The 27,080-nt window shown below is 53.7% G+C and overlaps 2 protein-coding genes and 1 long non-coding RNA gene across 8 annotated transcripts in view; 2 read left to right on the plus strand and 1 right to left on the minus strand.

The window, feature by feature from the left end:
- Positions 1–11,490, plus strand: part of Tbc1d2 (TBC1 domain family member 2) — a 46,347-nt gene extending 34,857 nt beyond the window's left edge. For 5 of the 6 annotated variants that reach the window (XM_050156056.1, XM_050156057.1, XM_050156059.1 and 2 more), the window contains 5 exons: positions 276–752; positions 5,827–5,947; positions 7,915–8,100; positions 8,592–8,713; positions 9,167–11,490. In XM_050156056.1, coding sequence (XP_050012013.1) covers positions 276–752; positions 5,827–5,947; positions 7,915–8,100; positions 8,592–8,713; positions 9,167–9,374 — 1,114 coding nt within the window. In that variant the 3' untranslated portion in view covers positions 9,375–11,490. The remainder of the gene's footprint in view (positions 1–275; positions 753–5,826; positions 5,948–7,914; positions 8,101–8,591; positions 8,714–9,166) is intronic. The other variant, XM_050156058.1, reaches the window with a different exon arrangement.
- LOC126509882 (uncharacterized) lies at positions 5,954–7,908 on the minus strand. The gene is made up of 3 exons (XR_007594271.1): positions 7,210–7,908; positions 6,703–6,801; positions 5,954–6,173 (listed from the first exon to the last, which is right to left on the minus strand). It is a non-coding gene; the product is annotated as an uncharacterized lncRNA (long non-coding RNA).
- A 2,555-nt stretch (positions 11,491–14,045) lies between the features above and the next one.
- Coro2a (coronin 2A) overlaps positions 14,046–27,080 on the plus strand; it is a 51,739-nt gene continuing 38,704 nt past the window's right edge. The window contains exon 1 of the mRNA XM_050156064.1: positions 14,046–14,179. The gene's annotated coding sequence lies outside the window, so the exon portion shown is untranslated. The remainder of the gene's footprint in view (positions 14,180–27,080) is intronic.

A 27,080-nucleotide genomic window follows, 5' to 3' on the forward strand; every position in this document is an offset into this window, starting at 1 on the left:
AAGTTGGGTAAAGAGCCCTGGCTCTCGGGCTCCCTGGGAATGACAGAGATGGCACACACAGGACACACAGTGAATTGCAATCAGTGAGTACATCTCTCCTGGCCCACACGCAGGCTCTTCTAGTTTACCAGAGGGGCTCTCCCATGTGTTCAGGAGGCAGAGCAGTTCTCCCAACTGTGCAGATAAACTGAGGCTGGGCCCTGGGGTGATCTCAGTGCCGCCAGGGTGGACGCCCATCTGAGACAGCCGTGCTGATGCGGCCCTTTTGCCAGCAGCGAGTACGATGACTATGGCTTCCTGACTGTGCCGGACTACGAGGTGGAGGACCTGAAACTGCTAGCCAAGATCCAGGCCTTGGAGGTGTGCTCCCATCAGCTGCTGGCCCTCGAGGCTGTGGAGCGGCCACTGAGGGAGCGCTGGGCTGCCCTGACTGAGCTGGCACCCTCAGCTGAGCTCAAGCAGCTGCTGCGGGCAGGTGTGCCCCGTGAGCACCGTGCACATGTCTGGAGGTGGCTGGTCCACCGCCGCGTCCGGCACCTGCACTCCCCAGGCTGCTACCAGGAGCTCCTGGCCCGGGGGAGGGCGTGCGAACACCCCGCTGCCCGCCAGATTGAGCTGGACCTCAACAGGACCTTCCCCACCAACAAGCACTTTACCTGCCCAACCTCCAGCTTCCCGGACAAGCTCCGCAGAGTGCTCCTGGCCTTTTCCTGGCAAAACCCCACCATAGGCTACTGCCAAGGCCTGAACAGGTGAGAACAAAGCTTTCTCTTCTCATTACTGTCTGGCTGCTCAGAGCCCAGGAGGCAGAGAGAGGACATAGTCATGGCTGAGACAGGCTGGGGTTCAGGTCCTCGGCCTGTGTGCTCTGACTTGATCTAGGGAGGTTTTACTCATGAACCGGTCAGAAGTGGCTCTCTGTGACCAAACAGACCGAGTCAAGATCATGTGCTCAGATGAAACCCACCCAGGGGAGCCCAGAGGAGCAGGAGTTTGCAAATGGTAAGGAAAGAAAGCAGACTCTAGCAGCAGAGGCCGCAGCTTGCATGCCTGCATTCTTCCTGTGTGCACCCGCCCCTCTGCAGCCACACAGACTCTGGCCTCTCCCTCTCCACCTCTTCATCCTCCTCTCATGGGGGCAACCTCTCGACGTGTAGGTTCCATCAGGGCGGCCTTCAGCCTGCCTACTTCACCCCTCCCTTCCCACGCTTGGCCTCCCATATCCAGGCTTGGAATTCCAAAAGCAGAGCGTGAGTAGTCCAGCCTGGTTACTGCCTGCCTGGCTCCAGTCAACAGCTGAGGGAGAATGATCAGGCTGAAGCTGGAACCACTCAGTTGGTAGAGGTGTGTGTCCCCTCCAACCCTGGGGGACTCTCATGAGTACCCTGGTTATTGCCATGGAAATTGCATAGTCTCACATATTTCCCAAAGCAAGTTTGACTCAATTTAGTTCAAGCACACATATTCTTGTGCTGAATTTACATAAGCTGTCTACTCTCCCTTCCGAACAGGTGACGTGTGACATTTGTTTAGCACAGCATCAGGCTCAGAATGTCCTCACTCGGGTTTCGGTGGGTCCCAAGGGCAGAGACTTTCGATATGCCCATCTCTAGTCCAAATGCGAGTAAAATTGAGCAGGCGTATGTAATTTCTGCGATTTGTGAGTTAACCCCCCAGCAGTCACGTAGCTCAGTACCCCTCAGCAAGATTGTCAGGATGCATTGCCGCTCTGCCTGGGACAGAAGATGACTGTAGACAGTCTGCCCACTCACTCCTAGCCCAGCAAGACTGCCGTGCTTTCTAAACGTATCAGACTCCAGAAGGGACACGCGCGAAGCTTCTTTAGGAATAGCTAGCTGCGGAGGGACTTGCAAGATGGCCCAGAAGGTAAAGGAGTTGGCTGCCATGCTTGATGAGCGAGCCCTAGGGCGAAACGCACATGGCAGGGGGAGAAACTCCCACAGGCTGTCCTCTGGCCCCCCCCCCCCGCACATTCGACAAGGCCCAGCGCACATAGAAATAAATGTAATTTTAAAAATAAAGTTTAAGAGGGGCTAGAGAGATAGTGTCCTGGTGAGTGTTTCTAGTGTGATAAAACACCATGACCAAATTGGGAGGGCAAGAGATTATTTCATTTTGCTGCTTGTAGTCCCTCATCCAGGCAGGGCAGGGCTCAAGGCAGGACCTTATACAGAGGCCATGGAGAAACACCGATCACTGACTGATCCCATGGCTTGCTCTGCCTACTTGCTTTCTTTTTTTATTATTATTATTTTTATTGAGCTATATATTTTTTCTCTTCTCCCCTCCTTCCCTTCCCTTCTGCCCTCTCTCCTTAATCCCCATGCTCCCAACTTACTCATACTGCCTGCTTTCTGATAGCACTCAGGAGTGCCTGCCCAGGGATGGGCCCTCCCTCACCAAACAGTAATTAAGAAAATGCCCCACGGACTTGCCTATAGGCAGATTTTATGGGAGTATTTTCTCTTTTGGAATTCCCTAGCCCAAATGTCTCTAGCTGGGGTCGAGTTGATAAAATACTCGCCAGGATAGGTAGTTTGGTAGCTAAGAGCACTTGTTGCTCCTCCAGAGGACTAGGATTTGGTTGCCAACACCCACATGGTGGCTTGTAACCACCCATAACGCCAGCTCCAGGGGATCTGATGCCCTCCTCTGGCCTTCATGGACACAGGCACATAAATGTGCTGTGCATAAACTCACGTAAGCACACACGCAGATGTGCATAAAAATAGTAAGCAATTCTTTAAAGTAAAACAGCAAATGCTAATGAATTCTTCACCAAATAAATAAATGGAGGAGAAGAAGTTAAGAAGAGTGGTCAGAGACCTATAATCTTAGTTACTCCAGAGACTGAAGCAGGAAAATCACAAGTTCAAGCCTGTCTAGACTATTGTTGAGTACAAGGACAGCCTGCATGATTTAGTGAGTACCTTGTCTGGGGCGGGAGTGGGGCATGGGGAGTGGGTGAGGGGGAATGCCTGAGGATATAGCTTAGTGATAGAATGGTTGCCCAGCATGTGTAAGGCCATGGGTTCGATCCTGAGCACCCTCCAAGAAATGGAGGGGGGGAGCTGTGAGGGACCAGAGGGACCAGCAGCTCTGGGATTGGGCCAGTGGAAGGTTTTATCTGTGACCCTGCAGCTGAGCACCCCATTTTCCAGCCAAGACCTGAGATGTTGAAGAAACTGCCCAGAATTTCACCATGCACTGCAGCCCTGCAGCCCCTGGCCTGGGTTGGCCCCATACCCAGTCCTTCACACAACCACCCTCTAAGAGGGAGCTGGGCCAGAGAGGATGCTGGGCTACATCAAAGTCTTCCTGATCCATGTGTCCTCTTTGGAGACCAGGGAACTTAGCCACACTGGGGCTCTGGGCTTCAGAGGTTGGCCAGTGGTTAAGGGACAAGGGAAGGTCTGATGGTAGGAGGGCCTTAAGGTCAAAGTCAGCCTCGGGAGCAAAATGTCCTGGTGTAGAAGGGAGCAACATGAGCACAGAAGGCCACAGGGACACGTGAAACAAAAAGGGCAGGTGACTTTCAGTATATCTCTCCGCTCTGTCTTTATTTAAATTGATGTGCAAGCACACTTAGTTGGTATTTACACAAACATTTGTATTATTGCTTTAAATAGGAAGCTATGTATAATAGAATAGCGCCTACCTGGATCTCAAGAGGTGTGTTTTGCAGCTGCAAACCCCTTATGACTGTCTATGTCACCATCTAGTGGTCAATCTTAGAACTGCTTGCAGTGGGTCAGAATAAACAGTCTTCCCATAAGGGCAACACAATGGAGCTTGTTCCGGAGGTAACAGATAATGTGAGGATGTCTAATGCCCATTTAGAACAAGCCCTTGAAATCCATTTCCCTATGATAATCACTGTAGTGCGCTAAATGGAGTTCTTCCCTATCTGCACACACCTTTGCAGGCCTGCTTGTTGGTAGCCCCTGATCTGTGGTGAGCCCCGATGGACCAGTCTCCGATAACTGACCTTACATATACAGAAGTCTAAACCAATACTGACAGCAGTTCCTGGGGTCATTCTTGGGCTTCAGGGGGACAGGTGGGCTAGAGTAGACAGCCGTAGGCTGGACTTTGGGGGCCTGGATTCTGTCCCCTCTGCCAATATGATCTTAAGTGATGGCCACTTTAGCCTTCCAAGCTCCAGTTTTCCTATCTGTATGGTGAGAGGTTTGCTTTGATCAGAGGTGACCCACAGGAAGAAGCCTCCTAGAGACCCATTTGAAGTGTCCAGCCTCAGTAGCAAACAGTTCCATGATCCATTACGTATGTCTGCCCTGGGCATTGGTAATACTGACCACTGTCGGTACTGACACACAGGGCATTTTCTGTTCTTGAGACCAATGACCTCTGCAGGTCTCCTCCCCCAGCTTGGAGAGGGCAAAGCCTCCTGTGTCCCAGGAGACCTGAGGCTGTTTTTCTCTTTTTGCACTCAGCTCAGACTCAGGAGGGTTTGTATAAACACGTAAGTCAGAGCAGGGAACAGTTCCCTCTCAATCAGCTGGAAAAGGAGAAAGGATTCCCCACACACATACAGACACACACACACACACACACACACACACACACACCACCCACTTTGTGAGAATCAGCTCTGGTTCTAAAAGTCATGAACCTCAAAAGAAAATGGAGGTCATGAATCCAATCCATTAACACCCCCAGAAGCATAAATGCGGCTCTGAAAGGCTCTGCAAACCATGGGATTGCACCTCTGTGACCCTAGCACCCAAAAACTGAGGCCAAAGGATTCCAAGTTCTAGGCCAGACTGGCTAGATATCAAGACTCTTAACAAAAAAAAAAAAAAAAAAAAAAAAAAAAAAAAAAAAAAAAAACCTTTTTAAAATAAAAATCAAAGCTTCTTGAAGTCCACAGAGAGCCCATGACTTCCAGTGAAGGCCCCCGTTTCCCTACAGGTACTGAGGAGGGCTGTGCCTCATGTACAATGTACAAAAGGGGTCCCATGGTCCCCGTCCCTCCTCCCAGGGGCTTGTTGCTGTAGAGTGTCCTGAGGCTTTGCTGATGCTGAGCACTGTGCGCCTCCAAGAGTGGCTGGAACAGGCAGTGTTCCCAGATGTAGGGCCTTGTGTTTACCAGGCTCCATGGAAGAGCTGCTGGGGCTGAGGCTGGCCCTGGATGTGATCCCTCAGGGAAGGTAGAAGAGCCGAGTGCTTCTCTGGGGAAGATGTCCCCACTCAGCTCTAAGCTCGTGTCTGTCCTGCCCGTGGTCTTAGCCGACCTAACTGGGTGAACATGCACAGGAGGGAAGGTTGTGTGTGCTGAGCACAGGCTGTGCGGATGAGTGGGGTGTGAGGTCTGTCTGCCGTCACTGGGGACCACGCAGCTCTGTCCAGTGGGCAGTGTCCCTGAGACACTCTCAAAGCCTGACAGTATGAAGGTGAAGACAGCCAGCATTTCCTGCACTGACTGCATGCCCTGCACGGTTGCACACCAAACATGCTGACAACCCACAGGGCTGACCGTTGGTCTTCACCCAGCTGGGTGACCATAAGGAGGCTGAGGCTCAGAGAGGTTAAATTCACCCAAGGCCACCCAGGAAACAATTCTTGCCATAATTCACACCCAGGCAACCCAGGCTGGGAGCCTCTGTTCTGAATTGTCCCTCATTGCTCTGAAAGTCAACCCGGGCATCCTCCTCCAAGCATGCCAGGTGCCATGACTACTAGCCTGTCAGCTAAGGCCAGGTCTGCTAAGGCTCAGCCCCAGGACCCAGGATGCTGCCTCTACCATACAGCACCGCAGCTGCTATGGGTCTCCCTTCTCCACAGGCTGGCGGCCATTGCCCTGTTGGTCCTGGAGGATGAGGAGAGTGCCTTCTGGTGCCTGGTGGCCATCGTGGAGACCATACTGCCGGCTGAGTACTACAGCAAGACGCTGACTGCATCCCAGGTGAGCTGGCTGCATCTCAGGGTGGGCAGTACCTGGTGACTGGTCAAGGCCATCCCCCAGAGGGGTTCCTTCAGGCCAGCAGATCCTGGGTCTCCTCCTCTCCTACACAGAGGCCTATAACCCCTCTCTGGCTGCTGAGCGGAGGGCCTGTAAGAGTATGAGGTCCTGCCCACCAGCGGGTGTGTTAGTCCAGTGGTGACATGATACCACTGGCAAGAGCTGATTCCTGGGGAGGAGAGAAAGAAATTAATGTCCCTTGCCATCTGCCAGTCAAGAATTGAGAGAGACTGCAGGGATAGGCAATGGACTGCAGGTGATGGCCGCCATCCCTACACATACACGTGGTTATACCATATCGCTAGGGAGGGTTTGGCTACCCGGAATCAGGCAGAGCAGGGCTCACAGTCCACTGGCTCTGTGACCTCTGCATATTACCACTCTAAACCCCAGGCTGGTCTATTCTAGAATAGGAATAAGGCCCCTGTGGACTTAAAAATTCTCAATGCAAAGTCATGCCTCGGTCCCCCACCCCATTTTTTGCGGAGGCAGCCTTCAGCTTTGACACACCCAGCCTCCCTCCTCACCTCTCTGCCCCCCTCCTGTCATGTCTGACACCTATATCCCATTCCTGGGCTGCCCTTTGGATGGCAGGGATCATGTCCAGCTGCAGGGAGAGAGAGCCAGCTTGGACTCTGAAGGACCGAGGGAAGGAACTGCATCCAGCCTCACAGAAAGGGAGGGCCCGAGAGTGGTACCTGGTCCTCAATGCTGTCAGTGGTCAGGCTCCTCCCAGCTCCCTTATCCACCATCCTCATACTTCCAAGTGGTTTCAAGAGGGATGCATCTCCTTAACCCTGTGGCCATGGTGTATGCCAGAAAAGTCAGACAAAGGTGGGGCTGGCCCTTTAATTCCACAGTTTCTACTTCCTGCTTAATTCTATTTTTTAATGCCCCCCCTTAATTCTTAAGGTCAGAACTATATCTTAGGTTTGCCCCCCCCACTGTAAGGCAGCCTAGGAAATACCATATTTCACCTCTGGATCTTAACGTCTGAGAGGGAAACGCACTGAACAGCAGCATCAAGCTCACCTTTGGTTTTATTTTGGTCGTGGAGAATTTGCCACATTCGGAACAGTAGAGAAGGTTCCCACCCAGTGTCCCTGGCCACCAGCAGAGGGAAGAGGCCTGTCCCCTGCCTTGACTGCCTTGGCGTGGATCACAGGCAGTTCTTTGGCTCTCCTGTGTCAGCTCTGATGACTCACCTGAGCTCTGGACTGGCAGTGGCCTCTGCGGCTACCATGCTTCTTCTGAGGGAGGGGGAAAGGCTGCCCTGAGTACTCAACACAGCAACTCTGAAGCCCAAACAGACTGGTATGGGGGCTGCCATGGTTCTAGACAAGAAGGTGCAGGAGGAAACGCGGATCAGGACCCTGCCGGGGAGGAGGGAGCCAGCCCAGAGAGTAATCAGTCCCCAGAAATAAATAAGCCACCAGGGGAAGTCACCAGCAGCAGTGGCCTTCAGCGTCCTGCTGTCTGATGTGGCAGGACACCGTTCTCCCCGCCAGTATCTGTCCCAGGCACTCACCCCAAGTGTCGGCCAATATGGATCTGAAGCCCAGAAAAGATGCTCCTGGCTTTCTGTGCCTGTGAGCATGAGATTGATTGCCTTGATTGCCAGGGACGCTGGCTGAGTGGAGGGGCCATGGACTTACCCACGACGAGGCACATGCCAAAGCCTGTTGTTCTGCCTGGGTATTCCACCTGTGCTGGAAGCCATAGTGATGCCACTGCACCCGCCACAGGCCTGCGCGCGCGCACACACACACACACACACACACACACACACACAGACCACCCCTGGTACGAGAGAGGCCCACCCAAGCAGCTCTGAGCGTATAGACCGCTGGGGTCCGAAGAGCAGGCGGAGAGGGAGACAGCAGGTGTGGCAGGTCTCTGCTGCCTTCCAGGTGGACCAGCGGGTGCTCCGGGACCTCCTGTCCGAGAAGCTGCCCCGGCTGACAGCACACTTGGGGCAGCACCACATAGACCTCTCCCTCATCACCTTCAACTGGTTCCTCGTGGTCTTTGCCGACTCCCTCATCAGTGACATCCTCCTGCGAGTCTGGGATGCCTTCCTCTACGAAGGGACAAAGGTGGGTATGCCTGGGCCCAGCTGCCCAGCCAGGCCTCACGGAATGGATAGCCTGCCAACTGTCAGAGCCATTTGGGACACCTGAGAACACAGCTCCTTAAACCATAGTGTTCTGTGCAATTTGAGAGGAAGCAGTGGCCCCACGTTTGAAGCTTGGCTCTGGTCCAAAACTTGCCTGTGACCTTGCCAGGAGATCTCGGTGGGGGCTGCCACAAGCAAAGATGCTGGTGATACTAACCCCTTGACTCCAGCAGGGCGCTGCTCCCCCGTGCCTTGGGGAGGGATCAGGTACTCAGAGACCAGATATAAAGCCACGCTTCAAGCTGTGCTCCCTTTAGGGTCTTCTGCCACCTGCTCTTCTAGCCCTCCCCCCTCCCCCGCCCCCCACACTGGCCTGCCAGGAATCTCCACATTCCCAGAGTCTCTGGGCTTCTCCATGAGCAGTACCTTCCTGGGCTCCTGCACCCCACCTGAACCCCCACCTTGCCCCAGGTGGTGTTCCGATATGCCCTGGCCATCTTCAAGTACAACGAGGAGGAGATCCTGCGGCTGCAGGACAGCCTGGAGATCTACCAGTACCTACGCTTCTTCACCAAGACCATCTGCGACAGCCGGTGAGCTGCCCACCTCTCTCTCGCCCACCCCTCCCCCAGCTTAGGAGTCCCGAGGGCCAGTCTACCTTCAGTCCATCTGTGTCCTTGTATGGCATACCAGTTCCCCAGCCCATCTGCACCCTGCCATCCACAACCAGGGTGTGGAGCAACCAACCCCACCACCCCGCCTATGCCCTTAGTTTCTCCGACTTGGAGCCTCCTGGCCACTTCCTTCACTGACACCACCGTCTCTTGGGCCTGGTCCATTTCTTCAAAGCTAAGCTCCTTACCCCTCCCTCCGGAACCCTCGTGAGCAGCCCTTCCCTACTGGGTCAGGGGCCTGCTGAGTTCCTTCTAGTTCCCGCTCTGGGTAGAAACGGTCCTGGAAGGTAAGTTCCAGAAGGCAGGGCCACCATCCCAGGGCAGACCCAGAACCAGCCATCATTACCCTGGCTGACTGTGCCTTCCTCCCAGGAAGCTCATGAGCATCGCCTTCAATGATATGAACCCCTTCCCCATGAAGCAGCTGCGGCAGCTGCGGGCAGTCCACCGGGAGCGGCTAGAGGCCGAGCTGCGGGAGCTGGAAGTGCTAAAAGCCGAGTACTTGGAGAGACGGGCTTCCAGGGGCAGAGCAGTGCCTGAGAGCTGTGTCAGCGAGGACGAAGGGGAAGGCGATGGCTGATCCGCCACTCTGCTTCCCAAAGCCTTTCTTACCTTTGCTGGCAGGAACACAGAATACAGGCCCGGGCCAGAGGTCTGCGTGACCCTGGAGAAGGCCTGTCCCCTCCCGTGCGGACAATGCTTGCCGGGAAGTCATTGGTTGGAGTCTCTCTTCTGAGCCTCCCAGGCTTGCCATCCTGTATTACAGCACCACAGAGCACTTTAGCATGTAAGGAGGCAGGAGGACACTCGGGATCGCCTGGAGCGTTCTCTGAGGCATGACTGTTTGGTTTGGCTTAGGTTTATTCTTCTGAGATCGGGTTTTGTGGAGCTCAAGCTGACCTCAAACTCACTACATAATTGAGCCTGGCCTTGACTTTCTGGTTTTCCTGTCTGAGGCACGTGGGCATAAAGCAACAACCCTTTGATGGATGTCTCTCCACCTTTAGGACAGCACACTCTCCTTACCAGTGTTCCTGAGCAGGCCAAGGTGTCAGGAATGTTCCCTGGCACCCTCTGACTCAGGGCCTTGGTCCCCATTCTTGTGGATTCCAAATTAAAGACCTGCATTTTCAGGGCATCTGTCTTTCCAGGCAGGAGCCCCTTTGAAGTGCCACCTGGATCCATGTTGAGACCGCCCTGCTCGAGGGGACTGTTTCTGGAGACCCATGCCCGAGCCTTCCTTCCTTTTTGTTTACAGCCTACTGGGGACATCCCAGGCGAAACCCCTGCCTGCCACCCTGAGGAACTCAGGACCGTGGGCCCAAACAGCTATCTTCTCTAACATGCCCTCGTCATGTGAGGCCAACAGGGCAGGGTTGGGAAGGCCCCAACCTTCTGGCTCGGCAGAGCAAGCTGAACACAGTTTTCTGGCCCAGCATAGCCCTGGTCTCCATGTTCTTCCTGTCTTTTCAGTAGAGAGGGCTGCCTGTCCAGTGTCCTCCCTACCTCGGACAGACAAGGAGCACAAGGGGTCTATATCTCTGCAAACTGGGGCTGCCATCGGAGTCTTGAGCCTTGAGCCTGGCGCTCAGAGGGCTGGGGATGGGGGGGGGCTAAGGGGGCTCTTCATGGAGGCTGTTCTGGATGCTCCCAAAGTCAAGGCTCCTGTGGAGCTGGGGCTACACCCATTGGATACAGGCTAGCATCTGAGAGCCATGGTGTGACCCTGAAGGCATGGCATGCCTGGCACCCACAGAGTACCTTCCCCACCCCACCCCCACAGCACACACCAGCTCCTGTGCTAAGGAGTCCTGTGAGCACCCTGCACTGGGGCTTGCCTGCTGCCCCTGCCAAGGCCTCTTACCTGCAGAGTTTCCAGGAAGTGGGAGAAGACGTAGGAGGGAGGGCTTGGGATCTGGGCTGTACCCTGACTGGCACAGTAACCCTAGCATGAGTCATGGAGGAAGAGGCAGCTCAGCCCTGTGGAGCACGCAGCAGAGTTAAAGTTGTTGCTGGGGCCTGGTGCAATGAAGAGCCCAAGGTGGTAAGCAGCCTGAGGAGACCTGGTGAGGTGGGGTACGGATATCCCCAAAACAGGCCAAACGGTGGGCACAGGCTGCTGGATAAACGGTTCCTTCTGCCCTTCTCTGCCACTCCCTCCCCCAAGCCACTGCCCCCACCTCTCCTTTTCCTCACTCCTCCCTCGAGGAGGTCTCTGCCCAAGCCCTTGCGCTCCTCCTCAGGGGACTAGGCCAGCTTTCTTACAAGCTACGCCCTAGAATCCTGGGCAAGCTTTGTTCCGTCCGTGTTGCTGGGCTTGTCCTCTGATGCTGTTGGGGCATGGAGTTCTGATAACTGTGGGAGGGTTAGAGTTCTGGGACTAATTGCCTCCTCCAGCCCCGAATGAGGAGGCAGGCTGAGAACAGCTTGTCTTACGGTTTTCACAGAGGCCAAGCTCTGGTGACAGGGCACAGAGAAGTTAATGAACTCCAATGTCACACAGCAGGGGAGGATGGCTGGGCCTGGTCTGTGATGGCCTGCGGGCACACCCACAGGGTTAACTCTAGGAAGAGAAAAGGGGGCGCCGTGTGTGTGTGGTGGTACACACTTCTGGTCCCAGCAGTCTGGGCTACACCCTGGGCTACATAGCCAGACAGTGTCTCAAAGAACAAAACAATAAAAAGAAAACAGATGCATGTCTGAGTTGTTTGAACTGGAACAGGGATGGATAAGGGGTACAGGGTGTCCTGAGCCTGAGAATATCGGGCTGCTGCTGGGCAGAGTCCGCCCCTCCCTCGGGGGCGTGGGGCCTACCCCTAGTGTCAGGTTCCTTGCTCGCCCCACAGCTGTTGCCCCTTCCCCAGGGATCACTGCTTCCTAGACTGGGGGATCTGATCCCTCAATTCACCTTCCTGCCCAGAACAGGGATGGGACTCCATGCTCCACCCCTCCCATCCCTGGACCAGCAGGCCTTATCACAGAGAACAAAGGGACTGGGTCAAAGGAGGGGCCTGGGGACCTGATAAACTCCTCAACCCACGTGGGAAGGGCCAACTCCCTTCCAGACTACTTTGTTATAGACCCTCGTCCTAGGGGCTGTCTTCTCTCCCACCTCTGCCCACAGACAGGCACATTCTATGGGAAGCTCCTCGTGGGACAAGCAGGTAGATGGAAATAAAGCAGTAGATGACATAAAGCAATGTCCCTGTGACAAGGGCTCTCCACCATCAGGACAGAAGCACTCTCATTACAGGCGCTCCCCTTGGGACTCCGTGCTCCCACCCCAGGAACATGGAGTTGAGCCTGGTTCATATCCTCAAATTAGTCATCGTCACTGTCCCCAACCCAACCCCATGTGGGGTTTAACCAGGCCCTAGTAAGCTGTGTCCCTGCCCAGTGTCCCCATGTGTGTAACTTGAGTTTTTAGGCAGAGTCTTCCACACTTGGGGCAGGACTAGGAGAAGGCAAGAGGAAGCAGGGAAGGTCCTTCCCCAGGCACAGAAGGGTCATGCCAGGTTTCAGGCCTCCCCTCTGATTCGTGGGTCCATATGTTCATGGTCCCCAGAGAATCTCTGTCAAACAAGAATGTCCCAAGACTGTCTCAGCCGCCAACTGGCCTGACACCCATGAACAAAGGTTTCTTAGAAGATGTCTCTGAAAGAGGGGATGGTGTGAGCAGAGACTTAGGGGGGTGATGTTGGGAGAGAGATACCAGAGAGCCTGGCTTCAGCCTTTAGTGAGCTGGGCCATTCAGGTGGCTCTCAGCCTGCTCCCAGATAACACCTCAGCTGACCTAACACGACGGTACAAATTTACAATCCCAGCTCTTAGGAGGTGGAGATGGGGTGAATTTGAGGTTCATAGACAGCTTAAGACCAACCCGGGCTTATGTATGTGGGGGACCATGTCTAAAAGAATAAGAAAGCAAACAGGCTAGCAAAATGGCTAAGAGGGTAAAAGTACTTGCCACACAGAAGCCTAACCCTAGAGTTCTATCCCTAGAAACCATAGAATATGTAGCATGGCAAAAACAAGAGAGACCTTGTCTCAACAAGATGGAAGGAAAGACTCAACTCCTGAAAGATTCCTCCTGACCTCTACACAAAGGAACACACACACACAAATACACATGTAAAAAATGATTAAAAAAAAAAACTCTTTGAAATACCATGAGTGCAAAGGCCCACCTGCTGCATGGCCACATCTGATGTGTGCTGTGTGCCTCTGCTCCCAGGGGCGGAGTTTGGACTGCAGGGGAGGCTTTGATGCAGGGAACCCTCAGTTCTAGACAGCGGAGTGACCAGAGCACTGTGATTCAGACCCCCCAGGCAGTCTGTTCTAAAGTGACCTGGTACTCCACCAGAGCTGAGTGTGGTGGTGTACTCCTCTAACCCCATCTACTTGAAGCTGAAGCAGGAAAATAGCTAGTTCAAAGTCAACCTGAGCAACTTAGTGGAGCCTTGTTTCAAAGAGAGACGGAAAGAGGATTCTCACAATGTAGCTCAATATAACACTAGAACACTTGTCTGGCATGCACAAAGCTCTGTGTTCAATTCCACTGTCACAAATGCACACACACACACACACACACACACACACACACACACACATTAAATTAGTTAATAGAGCCCGCCAAGAACTTAGCTAGTCTCAACCTCTTAGCTATGAAATGGGGGTATTATTATGACTAGATTGAAGAGGTGGTAGGTCAATGTAATAATACATCTACTTATTCAATATATACAGCACCTACTATGTGCCTGGTACCGCGCTAGCACCGCCCCCCTACCACCAAATGCGTCACTACAAGACACGAAGAACTCTTTCCAAGATAAGTGGCGTGGCGTGGTTATTACGAAAGACGCGAACGTCCCATCTTCCATGTTCAGTGTGCACAGGGCTGGTAGCGGGCTAGGCTGGGCAGCAGCGCCCCCTATTGGCAACCGCGGGAGAAGGGTCTCCCTCCCGGGTGCGCAGCCGCCCTCCGCTTCCCGGTTCTCCCGCCGCCTGCGGAGCCGCGGTGCGGGCACTCGCTGCGTGATCCAGCCAGGAGCCACCTGGGAGACAGACGCGGTGACTGTCTTCTTCTCAGCAAGGGCAAACTGAGGCTCGGGACCCGAGTCCCACCCAAAGCCTGCCGCTAGAGCGTGCGGGAAGCGAGAGCGTGTGCACGCGGGACGAGATCCGAGCTGCGGGCGGCGGGCGGCGCACAGGCGGGGCCTCATCGTCCCGCCCCGCCCCGGCCCCGGCCCCACCCGGCCCGGTCCCGCCCGCCGGGCTGCGCGGGGAGGTGGCGGCGCTGGGCGCGGGGACTCGGCGGGCGGCGCGGAGCGCGGAGCGGGAGCTGGAGCCGCCGCCGCAGCCACTTGCGCGGCCGCCAACAAGGTAGGGTGGGACAGGGCCAGGCGGCGCGCGCTGCTCCCGGGTTGCGGCCAGGCGGCGGGAGGGATGCTGCCCCCGGCACCACGAGACCTATCTTCTAGCCCCCTGCACCACCTCACACAAAGCCCTGCCCCACTCCGGTCCTCAGTTTCCCCAACGGGATAGCGGTGCGGCCGCCCCCTCAACGGGTGACTAGCAGCAGCGACCAGGTTTGGGCTCCAGGGGCTCGGGGCTAGTCCGCACCGCCCGCGCCTCCTGCAGCGGTGAGCGGCCCGCCCTGGGCGCGGCAGCCAGTCCCGACAGGCCCCAATGTGGCCCTGGTGCCCCGTGGACCCGAGTCGTGATTGTTCCTGACCTGGCGGGGTTATCCGCGGGGCTTCAGCTTCCAGTGCCTGCCTGCCGAGGGGACCTGGGCGCGCGGGTGGGGCGAGCCGTCTGCCACCCTGACCAGCCTCACGCCTGGAGCTGGAGGAGGAGCCCCGCTCTGGCGGTGGCCAGATCTCAGGGGCAGGAGCCCAGTTCTGTCTACCAGTCTGGTGGGACAGGGTTGACTCTGCTACAGAGAGTCCAGGAGGGCAGTATCTCCTGGGGTTGGGGGACAGAGCACTTCTCTACGGGTGCAGTGTCTCTAAGGTCTGTGAAGACCTCTGCTGTGGGGCTAAGACCCGTCTATAAAGATGCCCCTGGATGAAGATCTTGTGTTGCATTCTTCTTGCGATGGGGATCTCATTAGCTGAAACTGGGAAGCCTGCTCCCGCTGCAGCTGTAGCCCTGGCTAGTGTCCTTTAGACAGCATCTGGCCCTTCTGCCCCGGAGTCTGCCCTTGTGCGTATGGTCCAGGGGCTTGTTCCTAACCATCTGCCTCGGCATAGGAATGTGTCCGTATGCTGTCTTCGCCTTCCGACATCTCTTGTGGTATGTGGTGGAAGAGAAGGACCTGGACCATCTCTGGGCCTTTCTGCCCCGTTTCCTGGCATTTATCCCGATTAAGGAACAGGTTCAGCGCCTGCTGATTTTCTCTCTCCCTTCCCCTCACCTGTCGAAAGCCAGCTTCGACAAAACGCGTACCTTCCAGGGTAGGAGCGTGAAGATTAGAATTATTAAGCAAAAGGAACAGAGATATAGGAGAAATAAGAGACAGAAACACAGAACAGCATCGGGAGGGATGCTTAGTGAATACTGAATTCTCCTCATTTAGCCTTCCCCACGCCCATCTACTTCACTCCAAAAAGGGAGGGGAGATGCGGCAGATTTCATTAACATGATATAAAGAATAGACTTGAATTCTCCAACCTTTGGTCCAAGTGGAGAGGATCCACCTTTACCTCCAAAATACTAATTAACCACGCCATAGGTCAGCATCTCACCTGTTGTCAACAACTTTGAGAGAGCAAAAATAAGCTCAAACTCTCTGACCTCCAGTCAAGGTGGGACAGGCTCACGTCAGTGTGTGCCCTGACCCTCACTCAAGGACTTTCTTGGGGCTGAAAAGGGGACTTGCCCCCTTCCAGCATCCGGGCAGGTGGTGAACCCAGTGTCATCCTAAGTCTACAGGCAGAGGGCTAGGTGGGCTTTATAGGGTGCCATGGTATTCCAGGCCTGAGGCAGGGTGGCAGGGACCTTGCCCCTTGGCCCCCAACCTGGAGCTTCACTGCCAATGAGTGTTATTATCCTCTCATAAAGGGAGGCTAAGTATAAGTGTGGCTGTGCCAGAGCCCGGCACCAGCTTGGAGGCCTAAGTACTACCTGAGTCCCCTGTCATTGCGTACCTGTGTGATCTGCAAGGCCACTGGATGGTGCCTGAGGAAGGCAGGTTCGGGTTATTACAAAGCCATCCCATACTTTAAAATTAGACTGTGGAGTTGTGGGTTATCTGCCTTGAAAGGGGGCTCTAGAAATCACCTCATCCAATCTCCTTATTCTATGGGTAGCTATCACCTGTTCCTGAAGGAGATGTGACTGGTAAAAGCCACACAACAACCAGCCAGGAATCCTAATTCTAAGCAGGGCGCGTTTAGCCACTAGCATGCAGCAGCCCAGCGGGTAGAGTGCTTCCCTAGCTGTGTGAAGCCCAGTGCCATCCCAGAATAGACTGAGCATGGTGACTCACGTCTGTAATTCTTCCACTTGGAGGTGGAGGAAGGAGGATCGGGAGTTCAAGACCACCCTCTGCTGCAAATCAAGATCTAGGACAGCCTGGGATATGTGCCTCCAATTTAAAGTGGGCAGGAGTAAAAAACGTATCATAAGTGAAACAGTCTTATTGCTTCGTAAAAGCAGCGAGATATAAACATAAAAGGTTAGAACTCCTCCCTGGCAGGGCTGCAAGGATTAGCCTGGGGTGTGTCATTCACCCATCGAAACAAAAGTCTACTCAGTGGATCTGCCTGCCCTTTGCTCCCAGGCCTCTCCTTCCTTGGGGACTTTACCCTAAGGCGGTCACTAGAGAGACTTGTACTTATTACTACTATCTCCAAGTTGCCTGACCCTGAAGAAGCAAGTTGAGGTGTCTGAAACATTTTATTTGAAGAAAAGTGGTGTCAAAGTGACAACAGTGAAGTTCCCACCGCTGCCCCAATGATCAGGTGAGAAGACCCTGAAGCAAGGTGGCAGATCCAGACTCCCACCCCACTGTGTGGCCTCAGGTCAGCCCTGCTCCTCAGCACCTCACTTTCTCCCTTGTGAAGTGGGTGTGGCCTTGGCAATAACTGCACCTCACTTTCTCCCTTGTGAAGTGGGCGTGGCCTTGGTGGTGGCTGCATCTGCGCAGCTCAGCTAATGGAGCCTTTTACTGGAGGAGCTGAGTGGCTCTGGACGTCCTGAGATTGTGACACCCGCCCTCCCCCAGAGATAAGTGTCCTCCCTCAGGGAGGGTTGCCAGCTTCCCTCAAGGGGTTCTGCTTGAAGCCTTTGCTCTTTTGAAATAGCTCTGATTCAGGCCTTGGGGAGCTTTTCCTCTTCTCTGCCAGTCACAGGGGGACCCCAGATGCTACTGCTTTCCTTATGAGGCAGAGGCTTCACCTTTAGGACTGGAGGGAAGAACTTGGCAGCCACTGCTTCCGCGGGACTAGGAGCCCTCACTCTGTCTCTGGATGTCTCCTGGGGACCTGCAAGGGGCTTACACATTAGTTTAAACCTCTCCAGAAAGGCTTAAGTCCAACTTTTTTTTTTTTAACTTACAAAAAAAAATTGTGTGGTTCAGCCTAAGTAGAAAAGGTTATAATTAAAGTTGTAATTATGGTTCCTTACAATAAGCGAGCCATGGGGTGTGGTAGGGGACTGGGAAGGTGTGATTTGAGACTCAAGGAGGCCTTGAGTCAGACAATACAGTACTGGCAACCGCAGGGCTGCTGTGCTCTCTGTCGGACGCTCCAGACCTCTGTCCCCAGTGTTTACCAAACACCTCCACTGTAAACAAAACACTCAAAGAAGATGACCCGAAGGAGTCTGCAGTCTGTCTGAAAGGGACAGAAGGCAGAAGGTGACAAAGGAAAGGAAACAAAGGAATTAGGATGGAACAAGGAGTTTGACCACAGAAAGAGGGACTGCCATTTTAGACAGGGGTCTGCAGGGCTTGCTAAGAGGGTGACTTGGGCAAACGGGGTTGAGCTGTGGAGGAGGAGCCAGTAAAAAGGCCCTGAGGTCGGTGGGTACCGCGAAGACCAGGAAAGCGGGTAAAAAGAGTGAGGCAGAGAAGAAGGGCAGAGGCCACGGTCCTTCCACGTGCAGTGTGGAATCCTACAAGTTAGAGAGGTACTATTTTTATGGCTTTTTCGGTTAAAACAAACAAGAGGTACAGAGAGGTTTGGAAACTTCCAGCTCTGAGAGAAAAGCTAAGGCTTCTGGCGCAAGGCAGTGGGAGCCACGCAGGCTTTTGCGCTAGTGGGATTCCCCAAGATCGCTGTGATCTGCCGAGTTCATTGGTTGGAACCGGCACCCCCAAGGTAATGGCATGGAAGGAGGCGATTGGGTCAGGGAGACAGAACACTTCTGATGAGGGTTCGGATCCCTGCAAAAGAGGTCCCCTGAGACACACCAGCAGGCAGGTACCCTTCCCTGACCCTGGAAGCTGGCCCTCCCGCACACTCCCAGTCTGCAGCCTTATCTTGGCCTCTGGGCTCCAGTAACAGTGAGAACTGCATTGTGTGATTCATGGCACCTTGTTACGAGGTCTCAGGGTGGCTGTCACAGAGTCCAGAGGGGTGGGAGGGTGGGCGGGTGGGCATGAGCTGGGGCCAGAGGAACTGCTGATCTCCGTGTTTGCAGAACAATAGTGGGCCCGGCAGGTAAACAGCAGGGGAGGAGGCCAGGCTGGCCCTGCTTCCTGACTACTCTAGGCAGGTGAAGGATTTACACCCCTAGCTCTCACTCCAGCCTTCGGAAGCCATAGGTGAGGGTCTGGGCAGGAGGAGGGTGGATACTAGTACCTGTTTTTATCTTTCCTGTGCTTCCTTTGGTTTGGTTTTGATTCTTTTTGGAGACAGTGTGTTGCTCTGTATTCCGTGCCAGCCCCTGGGCTCACAGCAGTCCCCCTGCCTCAGCCTCCCCAGTGCTGGTATTGCAGGTGGGAGCCACTATGCCTGGATTCTCATTTTTAAATGGCTCTGTTATGTTATAGGTAGACTGTGTCTCAATAAAGTTAACTTACAAAGAACGTTCTCTTGGTTTTTCTGCTATGCCTATTTGATGATAGTGGATAAAACATTAGAAAAGAGGAAAAGTAGAAAATTTATGTCCCGTGTCCTCTTGTCCTGGGTCATCGGTGTGATCTCCCTGTGGGGAGGTTTCTTCCTTTTGGACACTGCCACCCCCATTCTGCAGATGAAAGACTGGGGCCCCCGTGTTGCCCAGGGGCTCACTTTTATACCATGCCATCTGCCTGCAGAGTTTAGATCTGGCACTGTTCTCTGTGTCTGAAGGCAAAACCCAGAGTGCCCAAATTGGCGCGTTTCATTGAGTCACCCCCACCACCCACCCACCCAGCCTACTCCTAGCCGTGTCCCAAGTGCAGCAAGAGGGACCTTGTCCAAGGGTTCCAGAGACTAAGGTCTAATTCCAAAGAGAAACCAGGCAGAGGAGAACCTGTGTGGAATTCTCACCACAGCTGCTTCTAGCCTGGCCTGGAGCCCAGAGAGCTTGTAGAGAGTTGGCAGGTGTCATGACCCTGTCCCCCAGGGAGTCCTAGGGACTTCAGGGAGGCCTGAGCCAGAGTCTCACCCTTCAGCCCTTGTTGGGAGGTGGCAGGGAAAGGGGAAAGGGCGGAACTTTGCCACAGTCACGCCGCCCCTCCCCCTGAGGACTTTTCTCCTGAAACCTGACTGCATTTCTCTCCAGCCCTGGGCCAACATGCCCTGGCAGCCAGCCACTGCTCAGGGTGCAGCCGTCCAGCTCCATCCAGCTCAGCCTTAACTGATCTTAGGCCAGGGTCTTTGCATGCTCATCTGCAATGTATCATGATGGCACCAACCACTGGCTTGGGGGACATGTGTGGCGAGTACTTGACAGGGCTTGGTATGTGGGTGCTCAATACATGGGCAGATCCTGCAGCTACCCCGGGGGGGGGGCGGGGGGGGCCAAACTGGTGGACTGAGCTCCCTCAATCTCCTGCCAAGATCCCCTCCCCAGCCTGTGCCAGAGAAGACGAGAGTGAGCTTCAGGGTGAGACCCAGAGTCCAAGGTTGTAGATAAAGGGCTCGGTGGGGTGGAAGGAACACTTACTCTAGGAAAGGGGCCTGGCCTTGCCACTGTGGTGTGCCTCTGTTATGCCGCAGTACCCCCTCGGGAAGATGAAGTTTTTCCCCCAGGCTTATTGGTCGTGGTTACCACCATCCGCTGAGGTGCTTCTGAGTTTACAGGGAGGGAGGGATAAGCCAGAATCGGCACCACCCTCAGTTGCTCACAGCCCCAGGGGGAGCCATGGCTACCTACCATCCATAGCTGGAAACCAGGAATCTCCTAGCTAGGACTTCCAATCAAGCCTGGGAGGGGTGGGAGCCCAGGAAGACAGCCTGGAGAAGGTGTGGAGTCAGCCACCTCTAAAGGTCAGACAAGGTGTACCTCGCCCATCTCTCCAACCTTTGTTTCTCCCTTTATAAAAATAGGAATGGTTGGGCTGGAATGTGGCTTAATTGGCAGAGTGCTTATCTAGCATGTAGGAACTCTGGGTTCAATTTCCAGTATCCCATAAACTGGGTGTGGTAGCCGTGTCCTGATCCCAACACTTGGGAGATGGAGGCAGGAGGATCTTTAAGGTCAGGGCTGTATGGCAAGTCTGAGGCCAATGTGGGATGCCTAAGAGTATTGCAAACTGTTTAAAGCCACAGGCCTTGAAGGATATGGAGATGCTCTGTGACCTGCACAGCACTGGGCACCCCTCCCATTGTGTTTGATCCTGAGTTCTGGAATATCCAGGCAGGGGGGTGCTTCCAGTGTGTTGTGCAAGTTCTGTGACCAAACTGGACAGACAGATGTCCACCACTGCCCTCAGACTGCTTGTCTGCTACAGTTCACTTGCAGGGGGCCCTGGTGGCTGCTGTCACTCAGTCACCAATCACAGCCCCCTGGGGAAGAGAATTGTCTGTGCCAATAAGACCTGTGAGGCTCACAGTATTGCCCCCACTGGTGAAGGCCCCTGGAACCTGCCTGAGGGGCCGTAGGGAGCTGCCAGGCGCTGGGGTGGGGTGTCATGACGTCATAATGAGGACCAGCCTACCAGAGACAGGCCCAAGGTGGCATGCTATTGGAAAGAGAACAGTCTGGGGGCAGAAGGAGCGTGTTTGAGTTCAGATGTGAAAAAAGGACACGTGTGCCTACGTAAATGTAGAAAAACATTCGAGCCAGGCTTGGTGATGCAGATCGTAATCTTAGACGTCTGGGAGGCTGAGACAGGGATTGCGAGTTGAAAACTAGACATTTAGATTGTGTCTCCTGCAGCAACAAAGAGGGCTGCCAGTGTATCTCAGTGGGAGAGCGCTTACCTGGCACATAAGATGCCCAAGGTTTGATCCTCAGTACCAAGGAGGGTGGAGGGTAGGAAGACTATTCAGACATCTGTCTGGGGATCTTCAGTGGTAAGGTGGTGTTTTCTGTGTTTTGAATTTTCTAGACATGTACCCATTTTCCTGCTATAATTGTTGTGCTGTCTGTATCTGCACCATGGGTACAGCGAGCCATAAGACCCAGTTGGCATCAGCGGGCCAGAAGGTGAAGTACTCTTCAGGTCAGAGCAACGGGGCACATCATGAGGCCTCGATGCCATTTCTAGAGATAGCTCTATGGAAACACCCAGAGGAGAGGTCTCACATCTCTGGGACTGAAGATTCAACTGCAGTCAGGAACGAAAGCCCAGACCCAGGAGGTGGGGGTCCTGCTACAAGTGGGGCCCTCCTCTGAGTGGGGCTGAGATAGCTGGCGTGGATCTGGGGACATCAGGGTGGGCAGGGGCCCAAGCCTTGGGGTCTTTGATGCATCAGAAGCCAGGATAATGAAAAGGGCCCCATTCCCTGAGTAGCATGGGGCCTGGGTCTTTGTCCCTTAGAACACACAGACTTTCAGCCACTTTGCATGGTAGAAAGAAGCTAAGCTACTATATTGATTTGATGTGGTTTTTGAGACAGGGTTTTGCTATATAGCCTTAGCAGATAGGCCACTTATTATATAGCCCATGCTAGCCCGGAGCTCCTGGCGAGCCTTTTGCCTCAGCTTCTGGAGTGCCGGTGTATGCTACCATGCCTGGCTCCCATCTAGACGTGTGTGTGTGTGTGTGTGTGTGTGTGTGTGTGTGTGTGTGTGTGTGTTATGAGTGTTTTCTCTACACACGAATATCTGTGCATGACTTTCATACCTGGTGCCCGCAGAGTCTAGAAGACGGTGTTGTTGGAATTAAAGACTGTTGTAAGCCACCATGTGGGTGCTGGGGATTAAACCCGAGTCCTCTGGAAAAGCAGCCAGTGCCCTTAACCACCGAACCATCTCTTCGGCCCTACATTTAGACTCCTACATCTCTCCTCTGTAATCCCCATAGCAGCTTCACGCTAGATTAGAGGCACAGCTGGATTCACCCCTGCTCACACTAGGTCCTGCCCCTAAAGAGCTACCTCATCCACAGCAGGTGCTGTCTCCAGGGACAGCTGCAGGGAAGCAACCCAGCTTAGGGCAGGGGAACGTGCCCACACTGGAGCAGTTCAGACGGCCCAGTGGGCTGCCCATTAAACATCCCGGCAGTGGTCAGAGATAGTGGCCGGCAGGAGATTGGAGATCTAGGAGAGCTTGCTGGCCACCCACTAGCCTCACCCCTGCTGTCACCGTTACCCAGAGTGGCTTGGCTAGCAGACCACCTGGAGAAAAGCAGGGATGTTTACTCTCCACAGGGTGCTGGAGTGTGGCCCAGACTGGTCGGCTCTTCACTCCCTACATTGTTACTGTTTTTCTGTTCTGTCTTTGAGACAAGGTTGCACTGTGTAGCCCCAGCAAGCTTGGAACTTGCTATGTGTATCAGGCTGGCCTTGAACTCATTTGTAAATCTGCCTTCCTCTGCCTCCTCTTGCTAGGATTAAAGTCATGTACCACCATGCTTAGCTGCTTTTCTTTTTTGATGCTATTTTTTTCCCTTCCTTTCCTTTTAAATAGTATTTTTTTCAGTAGGAAAATTCTTTTTAAATAGTATTTTTGTCTCCATATCCATAAGCTTTCTGGGTATATAACCCAAGGCTCAGTTAGAGACACTAAGGGGATCCAACAGACCTTGCCCTTATAGACTCATGGCCTAAAGGTGTCAGAGTCTTCCTACAGTCCCACAAAACCTGAGGCAGGGGTGTGGAGAGGGGAGGGGAATAAGGAGGAATGGAGTAGAGTGTGGCCGGGCCCTGAGCTGGAAGACTAAATGGCTTCCCTGAGGGAAGAGCTTTTGAGCTGAGCTCTGAGAGGGCGAGCTGGGGTGTGTGGGTGAGGGTGAGGAATGAGCAGAGCGACAGGGAAGACACCCAGGGCAAAGCCTGGGGCAAAGGGGAAGGGCCTCCGGGACACGGAAAGGGCCGTGCATTGGCAGCTTAGCTCCTGAGCGAGATGGGGCTGGAGAGTGGGGTGCTTCGGGTCAGACACTTCAAAAAGTAGAGGGACAGGGAAGACCCGTGAGGAGCCTTGAGCCAAGTCATCTCAGCCTTTGGGAGCAAGGACCGGGGAGTCCAAGGTCATCATCTATTCCAGTCACTTCGAGGCCAGCTTGAACTACAAGAGGCCCTCTCTCAAACAAAACAACAGGAGAGGAGGTGGATCGCTGCCCTGGTGAAGGGGTAGGCTTCATCCTGAGAGAGGGAAGTTACAGATGTCTTGAGAGGTGTCTAAGAGGAGGGTCCATCCATAGTGGCTTGGCTTTGGGTGCAAGGAGGAAGAAGCCAGATAGAAGGTCTGAGTTCCACTTGGTCCCTCAGTGCCCTTCCGGGCCATGCTTGCAGAGGGGAGCAGGTGGGAAAAGCAGCCTGCACCCCGTCAGTGCCTCCTGCCCCTGGCTGGGCCCCTTTCCATAGCCACCACCAAGGAGGAAGAGACAGAGGCTCCCCCAGTGCAGGGTTATTCTAGGCGCTGTGGGAAGTGGCAGAGAAAAGGCTTTAACCGGTTGATAAAAGAAACCCGATGTCCCAGGAAGTGTGCTTCCAAAGAATGTGATCATCCTCTTGCCCAGAAGCTGCCCCTGGAGCTGGCCTCCTCCACACAACCTGGGCCAAGCAAGTTAGTGGGGTCAGCTGTCACTCACTGAGTCGTGTTGTCCTGCAGGGATCCTGGCAGGGGCTCTGTGGTGGGTGAGATGTGGTCAGGTCAGCAAGAGGCTTCTGGAATTCCCTTAGAAACAGGGTAGTGTTCTAAGTGGTTCTCAACCTTCCTAATGCTGCGACCCTTTAATACAGTTCCTTATGTTGCGGTGACCCCCTCACCTCCAGGTCATTGTTGCTTCATAACTTTAATTTTGCTACTGTTATGAATCATAATGTAAATATCTATGTTTTCCGATGTTCTTAAGCGATCCCTATGAAAAGGTCATTAGACCCCGAAGGGGTCACAACCCACAGGTTGAGAACCATTGATCTAGACCAAGTTTGGTGTTTGACCAACAGACAGGAGGCCAGCATCAGGAGACGACTTGGGGATGAAACACGCTTTGCAGAGGTGAAAGAGTCTCAGGGAGGCTGTAGGACTTGTTGAGGTCCAATTCCTAGGAAGTAGAGCATCTTGCAGGGCACTCTGTGCTCTGAGTCCCTTGTCTACACTGTGGGAGTCCGGAGGATGGGCAAGAGTCATGGCCACTGGAGGAGACACAGAATGGGCATGTGGGAGGCTTCCTAGAGGAGAAAGCCTTCCCTGGCCTAGCCGACCAGAGTACTGGGAAGGAAGGTTGTGGAAAGGAATGTCCTGTGTCCTGTGCCATGTCAGACTTGGGGAGGAGAGACTTGCTTAGCCTGGGGGACCGTGACTTTATACTCTGATTTAGTCACTAGAAGGGTACAGAGGAGGGTTGGGCTGTTCTAGAAAGGAGAGGTGGTTTTTATTTTTTAATTATTTTTATTGTTGTTACTGTTTACTTTTGGTATTGAGAACGAACTTGGGGCCGCCCACATGCTGAGTACACACTCCGCTATGAGCTGCACCCTAGCCACTTAGGAGTGCTTGCTCGTTGACACGGACCAGAACTGCAGAGCCGTTATCACCACAGGAAGTCAGGCTGGGGTCAGCGCTGTCACCTATCGGGAATTCTCTATAGAAAATGCCCCCATCTGACCCATCTCCTGATGTCCTAACTCTCTCTTCTAGCTCCCCAGGCTCCCCCTAAACTGCACCTTGGATTTCAGTGCCAGGTGGAGAGACTGTGGAGAGGTGTGGAACAGGATGCTTCCCTCTGACAGCAGCCCACGGGAAGGGTCAGCCTGAGAGGCAGCCTCTGGGGAGCAGGACATCCTGGAGGGTACGGGAGAGAACTGGAGAATGCCAAGGACACAGGAACAGGTCTCAGGCCATTGCCTGACCAGTCCTAGGACCATAGCTGCCCAGGCCAGAACTCCATGAAGATTCTAACGGGGCCTACTGATACGGTTGGCAGGCAGAAGCTGGTGACCTGGGTCCTAGACCCCCTATATCTCAGCCCACAGTTGTCACCAAACGTCATAGGCCCTCTGAGAGCAAACCAAGCCAGCTCTAATGGGTCCTGTTTCAGAGGTGAGGAGTCAGGCTTGATAGTAGAGATGCAGAGGCCCACCTGTAGTGCAGGAAGAGAACTAACAAGGGTTACTTGGTAGCCTGAGCCCCAAAGCAGGACAGGTCTCTAGGTCAAAGCATTTTGGGTCTCTAGAACTGGAAAGAAATGTTCTTCCCATATGGCCATGAGCTCCTGGCTCTTGTATTCACACATGAAGACTGGACGGTGTGTCCAGTCCCTGTAGCATCAACACCCTCTCTCACTCTGGCATCTCCAGGGGCTTCCAGAGTGAGGCCGTGTACAACCCGCACCAACAAGGACAGGACTCAGGGCTGAGTGTGGGCACAGTGAAAGGGCATTGTGGCAAGCAGGAGGCCCTGGGCTCCACTCCCAGCACCAAAAAGAAAAGATCCAGGGTCACTTCTGATTGTCAGGTGTGGACACTCAGCTCCCCAATCAGTATCTGGCAGATCTGTGTGTCTCATGATTCAGGAATCTCTGGGGAGCAGGGAAGACACCAGAAAGTGGTGATAGGGACCGCTATGTTTAGTAGGATAGCCCAATTAGTTTACCAAGGTTGATTAATCCAGACTAATGCTCAGATTAACAGATATATTAACCACCCATTATCTAACTTGACCTGACTAACTTTTCTCCAAGGGAAGAGTTTTTTGCTTGTTTGGTTGGTTTTGTTTGTTTGTTTTTTGAAACAGGGTTTCTCTGTGTAGCCCTGGTTGTCATAGAACTCATTGTGTAGACCAGTAGCTTGAGGCTGGCCTCAAACTCAGAGATCTGTCTGTCTCTGCCTCCTGAGTGCTGGGACTAAAGGTATGCACCACCGCCCACCCCCCACAAGTGTTTGCATTGTTTAATTATATTCTGCTCATGTATTTGGTGTGTGAGGTATGCACGTGTGTGGAGGTCAGAGGACAGCTGAGGAGTCTGTTCTCTCTTTCTACCATGCGGGGCCTGGACGTTAAACTCAGGAACAACTCGGGTTGTCAGACTTGGTGGCAGTCACTTTCACACACTGAGCTATCTTGCCAGCCACCTAAGAAAAGTGGTTTTGAGAGAACTGGTTCTGATAACATACCTGTAATGACAGCAGTCATGAGCCTGAGGCAGGAGGATCACCACAAGTTTGAGGCTAGTCTGGGCTATGCCCTGAGTCCCTCTCTCTCTTCCCCTCCTACCCTCCTTTCTTCCTCCCCTCAGTCCCCCCACACAAACAAAACTAAAAACAGTTTAATTGTCCTGATCACACCACCGCTGTGGCTTTTTCACTTGGGGATAGTAGTCAAAGGGCAGATTGGCAGCTGTTCTGAGTAGCTCTCATGTATGCGTCATATCCTTTAGTAATGGGTTCTGGCATTGAATATGAAATACTGGCTGTCAAGCAGTTGTGGCACACGCTTTAAGTCCCAGCACTTGGGAGGCAGAGATAGGTGGATCTCTGGCCAGCCTGATCTACAAAGCGAGTTCCGGGACAGCCAGAGCTACACAGAGAAACCCTGTCTCAAAATAGATAGATAGATAGATAGATAGATAGATAGATAGATAGATAGATAGATAGATAGATAGATAGATAGATAGATAGATAGAACGAACACTGGAGCGCAATCTCAGGGGCTCCGCCCTTTAGAGAAGCGGTGCTGGAAACTTTGGAAGCTGGAGCTGGAGAGCCGGCTCAGCAGTTTGAAAGAGCACCGGCTTCTATTG

This window comes from Alexandromys fortis, unplaced genomic scaffold (assembly GCF_014885135.2).
Source record: "Alexandromys fortis isolate MF-2015 unplaced genomic scaffold, M_Fortis_MF-2015_v1.1 scaffold_92, whole genome shotgun sequence".
Lineage (NCBI taxonomy): Eukaryota > Metazoa > Chordata > Mammalia > Rodentia > Cricetidae > Alexandromys > Alexandromys fortis.